Source organism: Lolium rigidum, chromosome 7 (genome assembly GCF_022539505.1).
Source record: "Lolium rigidum isolate FL_2022 chromosome 7, APGP_CSIRO_Lrig_0.1, whole genome shotgun sequence".
Lineage (NCBI taxonomy): Eukaryota > Viridiplantae > Streptophyta > Magnoliopsida > Poales > Poaceae > Lolium > Lolium rigidum.
Window position 1 is genome coordinate 230,308,270 of NC_061514.1, and position 12,816 is coordinate 230,321,085.

Here is a 12,816-nt window from a genome sequence, read left to right on the forward strand (position 1 = left end):
TTCTCTGACGTGACGAATTCTGTTCCACTTCATTCATGCTGCCGCGATATAACTATTTAAACATGTTAAAAATATTCCAGATTTCCCTTGGAGAGATCAGAATATCCACACATTGATGAGAGAAGAAAAGGAGGATCAGCACTCAAAGGCCCTCACACTCTCACTTGCTAGCGAAACAGCTAGGTTAGGTAGGCGCGTGAAGTTCCAAAGATAACAGGAGACAGAACACATGTGCCAAGAAAAAATATAGCACTATGTTCACTAGTTATTCTATCAATTAGCAGGGACGTAGGTAGCTCATTTGTTTTACATACATCTCTTATATGCAGGCATGGTTCACTCAACTTGTACATGCATGCATATAGGAAGAAACAAACTCAAGGGCCAGCAAAGATCGACGGCAGCTATCCCCCCACAAACGCATACCCATCTCTTTTTTGACAGCAAGAGGAGGCTGCCCTTTTTCAACCCACTGCTGTCCTTTCACCCTCTCATGACTTGGTGTTTGCTGTTGATATCTGCATCTCAAGGTCATTGCAATACCAGATACGCCAGGTATAGCAACAACTTCTTCATTGTGTTAAGCCACTTTCATTTCCTAGTCCAACCTCGACCTCGCGCAGCCTATACAGCTCTCCCTTGCCACATCATCGATTCGGGCACCAGTGTCGTAAACCTGACCTGGCTGCCAGTCAGCCGGAAGGACCTCTTTGTCGGCCCAGACCCACTTGCCATCATACCCTCCTGTCACCACCGCCCGTAACTGCAGCGGCCCGGTCGGTGCCCGGTCCATGGTCCACACGGGCCCGTGGACTCGGCTCATGAACCGCCAGTCCGATGAACCCACCTGCATAGGCATACAGACATGGTCCATCAAGTTGATTACACAAATTCGGTCTATGTGCTAGATGATATATAATAGTGTCCCTATTTTTGCTCTGGTTTGATCAGGTCTTGCTTTTACCTGAGCAACATCCACCGCTAAGATATCAGTTTGACCACCTTGGTAAAGGAACTTGATGACCAATTTGCTTGGCTTCTTGCTCTGCTCTTCCACTAATATGGACAGGTTCTTGCCATTGTAGTCACAAGGAATTCTGCAACCAAACAATACAAAAGATATTTAGGGTACTGCACTAGTGTAATAGGAGCCACTATTTTGGATGCATCTATACACTCTCTGAAATCCAAGGTTTTGTCTTTGCCTTATAAAGCATTGAAAAACCTCTCCATCTCACTCATACTATACATGTTAACCTGAACTTGTTTCTTTTTGCAAGGGAATCTGAACTAAACTATATCTGCATTTAAGCTAAACAGTATATATACAGTAGGCGATGGCTGGAAAATTAAACATGAAAAATCTTGTTTTGGGGGATTTTCTATTTTAAGCAATATTATTTGAGATTAACGCAGAATGTAGGTTTTTTCATTCAGTGGAAGTCAAACCGGAAAGAGTGTTTAAGATTCTAATTTCTAAGATATTATCCAGATATTTTTTTAATAAAAAACTACTCCATCCGATCCTTAATAAGTGTCGTGGTAGTTCACATACTAAAACCTCGACCCTTGTTATGGATTGGAGGGAGTACAACTTAACTAAAAAAATTACCAAACTAGAAAAAACACATTAAATAAAAATATAACTTTTGGGAGTTGAAAATTGATCGTTACAGCTGATAGGGCTAAATTATACTCCCTCTCTCACAGTTTATTAGGCGTGCGCGTACCTCTAGATCGCAAATTTGATCAAGTTAGCTTAGTTATATGTTATAAAAATTATATCATTAGAAAGTTTAGATGTTCTATTTTCTAATGATATAGTTTTTGCATCATATAATTTAAATTATATAGGTCAAATTGAAGATCTAGGGATACGGGGAAGACTAGTAAACTAAGACGGAGGGAGTATTTCATTTCCACTATTTAAGAAAATCAAATGCCATAATTTGAAGGACAAAGTTAAATAACCAGTATAGAAATAAAGATACCGATTTCCATACACCTAATAAGAAAATTCCCATCAGTGTTATGCAAAATTATTTCATTTTCACAATTTGGGTAGCGTACTTTTAAAAAACAGATATAAATGATCAGGTATAAATATAGATAAACAGTATTACTTCAACTCCTTCTAGCTGTCAACATTTCCAAATATCTTCTTATAAAAAATCAGGTCAGTTTTATGGAAATTATGAGGCATTGCTTCTTCTTTTGTGAGAAGCATAAGGAATTATTGGTTTTTACCTTTTGTACTCTATGGGCAGAGCGTCCAGCCTGGTGAGCTGCTGGGCCATCCCGGGCTTGGCCAGGCCCACAAAAGCCGGTCCACCCAGCAGGAAGTCCGTACGATTGTTCCTGTGGAAGTCGGTGAGCACGACCCGGACGCCCCTGGTGCTGCAAATCTTTGCATCTCTGCATCTCATCTGTTTCCGAAAACAAAAGTAAAGATGAGTAAAAATCTCAGCAAGAATGAATAACACAAGAGGTTAGAGCAATGACACATCGTTTGTACAGTATAGTCTTGTTGGAAATCAAGAAAAAAAATTAGCAAGCAAAATATGCCAGCATAGACATAAACGGAGGAGAGCATATGCATTGGTCACATGCCACTTAAGTTTTGTGATAACTTTATTTAACTACTACTAGAATTGGAACACACATAGAGTAAGAAGATGCGCCTAACTTGGTGTCTTTGTTAAAGGTTAAGATGATATAAAATGAAACGGGCAAGCAGGTCTCATAATTACTATGTACACATGTCCTTTTACTTGTTCAGGTGGCAAGGGATATATAAGTAACAAGGAAATTATCACTCAAGAAAAGGATATGTTTGTTTTTGGTGAAGGAAAAGAAAAGAATATGTTTTAAGAAAAGCCTAAGTTCTTGATTGAAACAGTGGGAGATAGAGGAATCGGAAATGGGAGCAGAAATGAAGAGGTAATCTGGAGAAATTTGATTGTTGTGAGTACCTGGAAGCACCTTCCACAGCCGAGCCCTCCTCTGTGCTGCCTGGGACCCCCGGCGGCGAGGAATCCCCCATTGGTCTCGACGGCCATGGCTCCATATCCACAAATCCCACCGCCTAATCAACCAGGCCGAGAAGCATACGCCAGTCAGGATCTTTTCAAGAAGAAAACAGATTCCACAGTCTAGACTGATGTGCGAGGAATGAACATAGCTCTTACCGGTAGGGATGGTGGACGGCGAGTAGGCAGCCTTGCCCTGACGCACGCACCTCTCGCAGGCCGACGCACGGGAGGAGAGGAGGAGCAGGAGGAGGATGCAGGAGGAGAGGGCGGGGAGCAATACAGCCATGGTGGCGATTGATGTCCAGCAGCCGGGATAGCTGGAGCGTAAGAGATGAAGAAGAGGAGTGTAGATGGGGGAAGAATGGCTGGTTTTGCTTTTGCCTTCAGCACATGCCCGCTGCTCCTGCTTAGGACGGTGTGTGTGTGTTAACTAAACTAAAAGCGCCGTTATTATATAGGCAACCAACAAGGACGAGGGTGTGCGTGTTGTGTACTCTCTGTCGAAATGGTCGCCGACGCGCGGCCCCCGGCGACGGCGAGGCCGTGAAACCAAGCAGTGCCCGCCTAAGTATCGTGTGCATATTTTTCGGCCGGAATATAGTTTTTAACTTTCGTGTACACTTATACGTGGCAGCGACTACTCGTGATGGTTGCCGTCGTGAAAGCTGGATCATGCTTGCTCCCTTTCCCGTGGAGTGTTTTTTTTCTCCTACTGTAGCTGAGTGTGTGGGGCACGAATGTTTTTGCCCTTTTTATCGCGCTTTTTGCGACTTTTTCCACCAGGGCACTAGACAGTGGACTGGACTGGAGTGATGGTACGAGCAAATGCGCGTGTTTGCGACGAACCGGTCATAGGAGAAACTATGCAGCGATCAGTGTCCCACTACCCATCCAATCCATCATCAGTTGGAGACTTGCCAATTGCTGTAGTTTACTTTATTTTTCCTTTTTTGCAACAGCAGTTGCAGTTTACCCGGGTCGCGGGGCATGGTTAACTCACGGTCACCCGTTTAGGAAGCAACAAAAGATCAATTTCTGACAGTATTCGTGATGAATATTTTCTCATTAAATTCACGCATCAATTCCGTACCCGCCACACGAACTCGCTTAACTGTGAGATGGAATATCCGAGCATCCTAGCATACCACCAAGTGAGCAAAAGTTCCTTTATACAGTCGCTACACCATCGTACCATTTTTCGTATTGCGTTAAAAACAAGAAAAACAACACCGCAACATTTCTAAAACACTTGTGAAGCTAACAACTGTTTGTATGCAGCATAATCATTTGGTCTCACTGAGAATAACTGTCGCAATATACATCATGGAAGCAAACGCTTGCAGCATGGAGCTTAGGTGGGGAAATAAAATTAATTCACCAAATAAGATCCCCAAGAAAATCACAAATCTAAGAAGAAACATGGTTGGGAAGCAATTGTGGAACTATTAGAAAGAAGATGGCAGAGGAATCTAGATGATGAGGATAAGGACGGGTAAATGGCATTAGATAGCATGGTCACATGCGTTTTCCCTCTCTTGGGAAAGAAACGCTAGTAACTAGTACTTGCCGCTGTCAAAGGGTAAAACAATGCTTTTATTGACAGTATTTCATAACCTCAGAATGGCAGGTGCTGTAAGTGAGATAGGGTTAAGTTTTTTCGAGCTTGAGCCAATAGAGTAGAAAGCTAAGTCTGAGGACTAGGGTGCACGTGTGCAAGAGTGTCTCCAAATGAAGATGTAGAGCTAGGCCAAGAAGTAGAACTTCTGAAATTAAATGGTGTCTTCGTTGACGGGGAATGGTGTTTTGGCACATGGGAGCATATGCTCCCTTTATTTTGAAATGCATGTTACATATATTTTGAAATTTCAAAAAATTGAAACGAAAAATTCGAACGTACATCTTCACGTGCTACACGCTCACAAAGTTGTTTCATAAAAATCCGACTTGTCGTGTGACGTGTGTAAAAAAGACAAAATTCAATGCTGAAAATAAGGCTTTTCAGGAGATAAATTTTCTCTTTTTTACACAGACCATAAAACATATTGGTTCCTGACGAAACTTGACGAACTTACGTATATTGTGGAGATGTACATGTAGAATTTTTTGTCAAAAATTTTCGACATTTCGAAATATAACTTTTTGATAGAGGGAGCATATGCACCCGGGAGGCGAATTGAATTTCCGCTTCGTTGACACTCTTTATAGTTCAATTTTTTTATTTTTTTTGTTTACATATTGCTATGTTTATCTGCTTGAGGCATCAGATCCATTTTAGGTATCTATGTTTATATCCTATTGCCTCATTTACTACTATATTTGATCTATTTCAGCTCTTAGTACTTATTAGTTTGTTTGAGGTATCTATTTACTTGTTTCATTTATTAGCTATATTGATCTTTCATGGCTTTTAGGCAAAGTTTTATAGATTGACACAACATAGCTATCTACTTCATGCGGCCTAGGGGGTTTCATAGAGAAACAGATTTGCGACCCAGTCAATTTTCGAAATGTTATCAAGTTCAAAGTAGTAGTTTATCATGGTTGGGAAGCATTAACATATGACTTCAAAATTATGTTATGTACTCACAAAGTATATATTGTTCCACATAACTTGTTAGAAACATCCTACGGTCAGATTATCCTTCTGGCATTTTTGTATATTCACCCATTACTACTTTTTCCCAATTAGATGCACCATACTAAGATAAAATAAATTAGTTATTTTCCAATTCTTAACTGTTACTACTTTTCCCATTTTAATGGACCATATTGTAAATAAAATAAATTAGCTAGAAAATTTGTTCTGCATTTTCTATACGCAACGGCAGTATAAACTCGTGTTTGCCCTCTTTGTAGGGAAAGCCTACGATATGCTAACTAGTGGCTTGTTTTGGTTGCATGGTCCGTCCTATTTCAATACCACAAGTGATATATGCAATGTAAAACACTAGGGGCATGTTTGGTAGCTCGCATGCTTCCCAACCAGGTCCGGTGGAGCAGAAAGTGGGCTGGTTGGATGTCTGGGCTTCCTCCTTGTTGTGGCCCACACTCTTATTATAGCACCTCGAGGCTAGGCCCACTAGGAACGACCGAATCAACCGTTTCCGCGAAGCCACCCTCGCCTCGCCTTGTGCTGATGCAAAAGGGAACCTATTCCCGCACGACCGGCCCTAAGCCAACCATGGAGATGGCGGGAGCATGCATGCATTGTAGCAAAAAGGGGGAAAGGAGGGGAGAAGGATTTCATCACCTCTCACCAAAACCCCTCCCCAATTTTTACCCCCACCCTCACCGCCCGATTCTCAATGCCCCCCCCCCCCCTCAAGCTCCATTGCTGGGTCGCAGAGCAGGTAAGTGGCTGATGCATGTAAAATGCATACATGAACTTTGTACTATATTAACATATATTCCCACATATTTTCAACATATATGATGTTATTTCTATGTATTATATTTATTTATGGGGATTTACAATGATCCCCTTTATTTGGTTTATAACTCTACGAATAGGAAATCCATGTTTTGTGTATTTTCACTTCAAGAGACTTATACGGAGTCAAACTGAGCTAGGATTTATGGGATGTCATTTTTTCATCAAGAGAAGCATCATGGACTTTTGTACCTGGCCTAGAGGGGCCTGAGGCCCAAAAGAGAGGTGGTGGCGCGCTCAGCAAGGGGGCGCTCCACCCACCCTCTTTCCACCATCGATCGTCTGATTCGCTTGATTCTTTTGCGAAACGACTTCTTTTGCCCTAAAAAAATCCTATATATATGACCCCCGAGATTTCTCTTGAGGAGGGGCGAAAAAACATAGAAACACGGAAACGGAGGCTACATCAGCAAAGATTGAAACTCCGACGGAGCTGCCACTGGAGGGTTCTCCACCTTCTCCAACATCTTCCTCATCAACAACATGATCAAGGGGGAGTAATCCACCTCTGGACTACGGGTTTGTGGCAGTAGCTTGATCTATTTATGTCATGTTCTTCATAGATTTTAGTACCATATTTCTATGTTTTATATTTATTTATGGGGATTTACCAATGATCCCCTTTGTTTGGTTTATAACTCTACGGAACAGGAAATCCATGTTTTGTGTATTTTCACTTCAAGATACTTATAAGGAGTCAAATTGAGCTAGGATTTATGGGATGTTATTTTTTTCATCAAGAGAAGCATCATGGACTTTTGTACCTGGCCTGGAGGGGCCTGAGGCCCAAAAGAGAGGTGGTGGCGCGCTCAGCAAGGGGGCGCTCCACCCACCCTCTTTCCACCATCGATCGTCTGATTCGCTTGATTCTTTTGCGAAACGACTTCTTTTGCCCTAAAAAATCATATATATATATATGACCCTAGATTTCTCTTGAGGAGGGGCGAAAAAAACATAGAAACACGAAAACGGAGGCTGCAGCAGAAAGATTGAAACTCCGACGGAGCTCCACCGGAGGGTTCTCCACCTTCTCCAACATCTTCCTCATCAACAATATGATCAAGGGGGAGTAATCCACCTCTGGACTACGGGTTTGTGGCAGTAGCTTGATCTATTTCTGTCATGTTCTTCATAGATCTTAGTACCATATGAGCTGCCCAACATGATTATGGTCATATATGTAATTCCTATGTGGTGGATCTTTAGTCTATGATATCGTGCTATAAGATTTGACTATACTTTGTGTAAGATGTATTGACAGATGCATATTATGTACCTCGTTCTTAAGTATTGGTTCAGATACAACTTGTATGCAAGAACATGTGTGGGTTGTTGTGTGTGTTAGATGGAATAGCATGGGTTTAGTGATTGAATAGTGACAACAAATTCATGATCCATCATGGCTTTGCCTTTTCTTTTGCTATCTCAATAGGGATAAAGTGAATGCATGTGCTATGTTGTCACGTGACAAAAGTGATGATCTTTCTTGGTCAAGGTAGCATATTTTTTGATATTCAAACATCATGTCAAAATACTTATGGCTATACTTTGTTAATTCTTAATACAAGATTGCATGAAGTTTTTCCTGCCTTGTGGAGTATAAGAGAGATGTTGCATCATTTCTATGTTAGGATGTGATGCCCATACGAATGCGTATCTTACACATGTTGAAGTTATTTTCTTTATATCTCATTTACGAATTGTTATTGTCCACTACAACTTTAAAGAGAGAGTAGACAAGTGAACCCATGAACCCGGTCCAATTTTAATCCTTTACATTGCATTTATCTTATTTTCTATTTGCAACACTAGTTTAATCCGAAAATACAAAAATATTTAATTATCTTATTTGCTCACAAAACCCAAAAACAATCAATCCTTTACTACTTTTACTTAGTTTACTTTACTTGTCTAGTTTGTCTTACTTTTGTTACTAATTTATTTTACTATTACTAATATGAAAACTTATGCTTGACAACCACATAGTGGAGCTGGGGACACAAGGATTTATATTACTCTGCATGATTGCTAGAAGAAGAGAGGGAGAGACAACTCTTTACCCATTTCCGGAGACTTCGATATAAACCCTCGAGTCACTCTTGTAGGGAAAATACTCTGCTGACATAACACTTTGCACTTGGAGTCCCAACGTTATCAGTGGCGCACTCATCTTCGATCGGCGGTGGCAAGCCTACTTCTTATTTATCGGGTACTCTTTCACCTGCACCGATGACTAAAAGTAACCACACCTCCATCTTGGTAAACTATGGTCATATCTTGGTGTGCTAGCGCAGATCAAGTTAGGTTTTGCATGTGTAGTGTTTGCTTCATCAAATGTGCTTCTAGTATGGAGGATGATGCAATATATCACTAACATATCTTGTTTACCTTCATTGTATAGACGTTTGAGAGAGTAGGCGAAAAGTGTTCATCATCGTCGGCCTGATTGTGGTGACTGTCAACATTCTTTTCTTCTAATTTCTCTATAATTAGTTATAACGAATGAAGCTCGGTAATCACATGGGTACGTGAGCACGCACCCGCGAAGTGACACGTGTTTAACGACGTTAGTCTGCCCCGTGAGGTTAATAGTTTATTAAAAAAAGCAAAGCTCCATGCCATGTGGTTAAACCAACCTAGAAAATGCGCTTTACCCACCGAACGACGCGACCTGTCTCCTACCTCCGTCTGCTCCTCCTCAGTGATTTCCCAACCCCACCTCCCACCACCAGCGAGCTGCCGCGCGCCGTCCCTGCTTTTACACCAGTGAGAGCATCCACTGCAGCTTGCCCGCGCGAGCCTACGTGCTCATCGACGTCGCAGCTTCGTGTGACCATTCAAGGACCGGTCTAGAGCGGCGCTTGTGCGGGACCAGAGAGAGGGCGGATCCCATGGAAGTCTAGATCGAGAACGAGCGGCTCCCAATCCCTCACCTCTCGGCCGGTTTCGGGAGGGATGACAAATGAGCTGGGCTAGACAGATGAAAATATCGAGTTTGTTCTACAAAACAAAGAACAACAAACGACAGTCCAATCCTAACCAATTTCTCGCCGGCAGAGGGCGGTAGCTAGATGCCAATCCACACAAGTTTGCTTGCGGTAGTGCGGCTGCCTACGTGACCTTCCGCGTAGGGGATTTCTTCTTCCCCGAACTCCAATCTTCCAGATCTGATAAAACAAGAAGAGGCAAAGTGAATCAAACACAAAAAAGAACTGCTGGCGAGCGTGAAGGAAATTACCTAATGAAGAGCACATGGCCGAACGCAGGAGTGCGATTGCGATTGAGGTGGCAAGGGGCCAGGAGAGCTGTTGGCGAGCGTCGATGCGGGCGTTGACCAAACACCGCCCTCCCAAAGCTCGAACTCCACCCTCCTGAAGCATGACCGCCGCACCTCCGGCCGGCCATGGCCGTGCACATCCTTGGCGTTGCGCCGCCGCCTGCTCCGCCTCCCGTTCCTTGCCCCTCGCTACCCCACCGCATGGTTGAAGGACTACAGCTCCGCCCCCATGCGAGTTCCCTGGTGTATTCGAAAAAGTCTGGAGCAGCGTGTAGAACAGAGCCTTGATTTTGAGGAAGAGGAGCCGAACTTCTTGGGGAAATCAGTAGATCAGTTGGAGGTGCTGCAGATCCGACCAACGGAGGACCGTGGGGTGGCCGGATGGCAAGGGGAGTAGGCACGCCTGTCACTGCAGTAGACCTCAATTGTCTTCTCCGCCAGTCAATTGAAGAGCATCAATGGCAAGAGCAGACGGCAAAATTGGGGAAGCAGAGCAGTAGTGGAAGAGGTATCGCAGCGGCAAAAGGCGCCGACCATCCTCCACACACGCAGCACCGTCCGTCCTCGACGGCTATGCCTCGTCCGCCGGCCGGAAGTCATGGCTCACGGGATCTCATATGCCACACCAGCATTAGTGTTAATACATATCCTGTTGTGCTACGATTCGGAGCAGATGAATTGCTGGGCCACACGCGCACATGTTGTCACGCGGGGCAAATGGGGATCGACGTGTTTCAGCCAACCAGAAACGGACACGTCCCTAACAATAACAAAAAAGGCACAAACGGACGTTTAGTGGCTGTTAGTCCATCCAACGGTGCTGGCATGCATCCAACGGTGACGAATGCATGCACACGTACCCACCTGATCACCAAATCCACTCTCTTAGTTATAATATATAATGACATGGCAAGCTCAACATATTTGTACCACGTAACAATATGCAGCCTCATGTGTGCAACAAAACACATATGATTTATGTCGACCGAGAAAAAAAATTGTCTGTAACCTTCTAAACAAAGGGTGAGAGTGGCCCTCCCGGTGTAGGAAAGGCCTTCGCGAGCTACCAAACAAAGTGGAGAACATGGCCCGAGTACCGTTTCGAGACGGAAAATGCCCTCCGAGCCTTCCCTCGGGAGCCCCAAAATAGGTGCAGCCTACAAACACGCCCTAGAATGTTGTGGCTAGACTTTAGACATGAGAGGGACCTCGGTTGCAGTGACGGGACTACGGGTGTGCCATAATGGGTTGTGGCCCGCACTTCGGTGCCATATTTACCTTAGTATTTGGCTTAAATGTGGCCCATGATGAGCAAATAGCCTACTTAAGACCCACTCTCCACTCACCGGCCCATCCATTGTTATGGCCACACTCCGCCACATGTCGGCTGGTTTTTATTTCCTACTCCTTTGTTTAGAAGGTTTCTCACAAAGTCTTTTTGTGAAATATCAAATTGTCGTTTGGGTTGTGCAAAAAGACAAATTTTGGTGCTAGTTTTTTTTGTGAGACATGTTTTATCAACATTGATCACAAAAAATATCGGTTTTTCGCGAAACTATACGGACGCACATACATTGTCGAGATGTACATGTGAATTTTTTTTGTTAGAACTTTTTGACAATTAGATATATATCTTTTGGGTGGAGAGAGAATATGCACCTGGGAGCCGATTTGAATTTCCATGGGATACCATGTCCACTTGAATTTAAAGGAAGACGATTTATTTTGTGAAGGAATTTTCCATGAGCTCGAGCCTCATGATGTTTCCTATAAAATTTACACTATCAATATGTCATGTGAATATTTCCTATGGAATATGATAATATGAGTCAAATAGCTTCTGAAGGAAAATATTCACGACAAATCTTTTGAAAATCCTATGAATCACAGGAGCCCTAAGTAAGATTAAATTTCCACACGCCGGGTAGATGTCAACATCATCTTTAACTTATTCCATATGAGCTTATTTACAAGTTCCGCAAAGCCATGTTTCATCGGAATCTTTTTTTGGAGTTACCAAGCTCTGTTTTGAAAATTTCTTCCTAGAAGATTCATGGCTGGGGAAGGCACCCTGGTAGCCTTGAGGCAGGTTACCTCCTTCCACGCGAGGCGTAGACGTTGGAGCCTAGACTAGACATTTTGTTGGTCCCTCACCTCACCCATGCCGGTGAGACCGAAAGTGACACTCTCTAGAGGCTCCTCGAATTTGTGTTCCGCTTTGATATAGTGGGCATGCTCTGCCTAACAAGGTGATCGTTTGCGAAGAATGAGGTGGGACTGACGAGGGTTAACCTCAGCAATGCCCATAAGTATGGACTTGGGTTTTTAGGAATGAGAGCTAGCTGGTGGTTACGGAGACTTGTAAGACAAACTAGGTATCCTAAGAAAAACAGATTGGAGGCTATAGTCGCTGAGATTATACTAGAATTAGGGTTTGCAACAACGTGTGACGTTACAAGAGTTTGATGCCCTCACCGATGGATCCTCCTAGCCCTTATATAGTGGGCTAGGTCCCAGAATCCATACCCGGGTCGGTTACAATGATCTATGTCGGTTTACCCAATATGGCTAATACTTGCCCATTTTCGTGTAGTCTCTAGTCTTGGACTCTTCTTGGGCTTCATGGGTCTTGTATGCTCCTTTTTGAATCTGCACCAGGGTTGGCCATGTCAAGTACCCAATATGGTATACCCATGTCAGGGACCGTTTGAGATATACAATCTATGCCGCTTTTAAGGGGATACAATACCCCTTCTCGGAGTTCATCTAGGGGAGTTGGGAACCCTTGAGGGTGAAATACTTTTGTGATGGGATTTGTAGCATAGAAAACAAAAAATTTCCTACCGCAAGAACGAAAACCAAGCCAAGATGCAATCTAGAAGATGGTAGCAACGAGGGGATCACGAGACTAACCCTTGAAGATTTCCAAAGCCTACGAGATTAGATCTCATTGTTGCAGAAGATGATCACTTGCCACTTTCAAAAGCGCGTAGAAGATCTTGACGGTGCCACAATCGGGCAGACACCTCCGTACTCGGTCACACGTTCGGTGTTGATGAAGACGACGTCCTTCTCCC

At 43.3% G+C, this 12,816-nt stretch overlaps 2 protein-coding genes across 2 annotated transcripts in view; both read right to left on the bottom strand.

Moving 5' to 3' along the window:
• Positions 1–310: 310 nt before the first annotated feature.
• Positions 311–3,430, bottom strand: LOC124678676 (expansin-like A3). Its single transcript, XM_047214553.1, has 5 exons — positions 3,189–3,430; positions 2,973–3,085; positions 2,248–2,426; positions 965–1,097; positions 311–847 (listed from the first exon to the last, which is right to left on the bottom strand). Exons 1-5 carry the CDS (start codon positions 3,316–3,318, stop codon positions 599–601), a joined length of 804 nt encoding a protein of 267 aa, XP_047070509.1. The 5' UTR covers positions 3,319–3,430; the 3' UTR covers positions 311–598.
• An 8,877-nt stretch (positions 3,431–12,307) lies between these two features.
• LOC124672528 overlaps positions 12,308–12,816 on the bottom strand; it is a 3,485-nt gene continuing 2,976 nt past the window's right edge. The window contains exon 5 of the mRNA XM_047208746.1: positions 12,308–12,388. Within this exon, the coding sequence (XP_047064702.1) occupies positions 12,308–12,388 (81 nt within the window). The remainder of the gene's footprint in view (positions 12,389–12,816) is intronic.

What these genes read in the sequence shown, in the direction of transcription:
- LOC124678676 (XM_047214553.1), bottom strand. Translation starts at nt 3,318, where the DNA reads ATGGCTGTATTGCTCCCCGCCCTCTCCTCCTGCATCCTCCTCCTGCTC. An exon ending in GCCGTCCACCATCCCTACCG is followed by an intron (nt 3,086 to 3,188) that starts GTAAGAGCTATG and finishes CTGGTTGATTAG; the next exon opens with GCGGTGGGATTTGTGGATAT. An exon ending in CTGCCCATAGAGTACAAAAG is followed by an intron (nt 1,098 to 2,247) that starts GTAAAAACCAAT and finishes GTTTGGTTGCAG; the next exon opens with AATTCCTTGTGACTACAATG.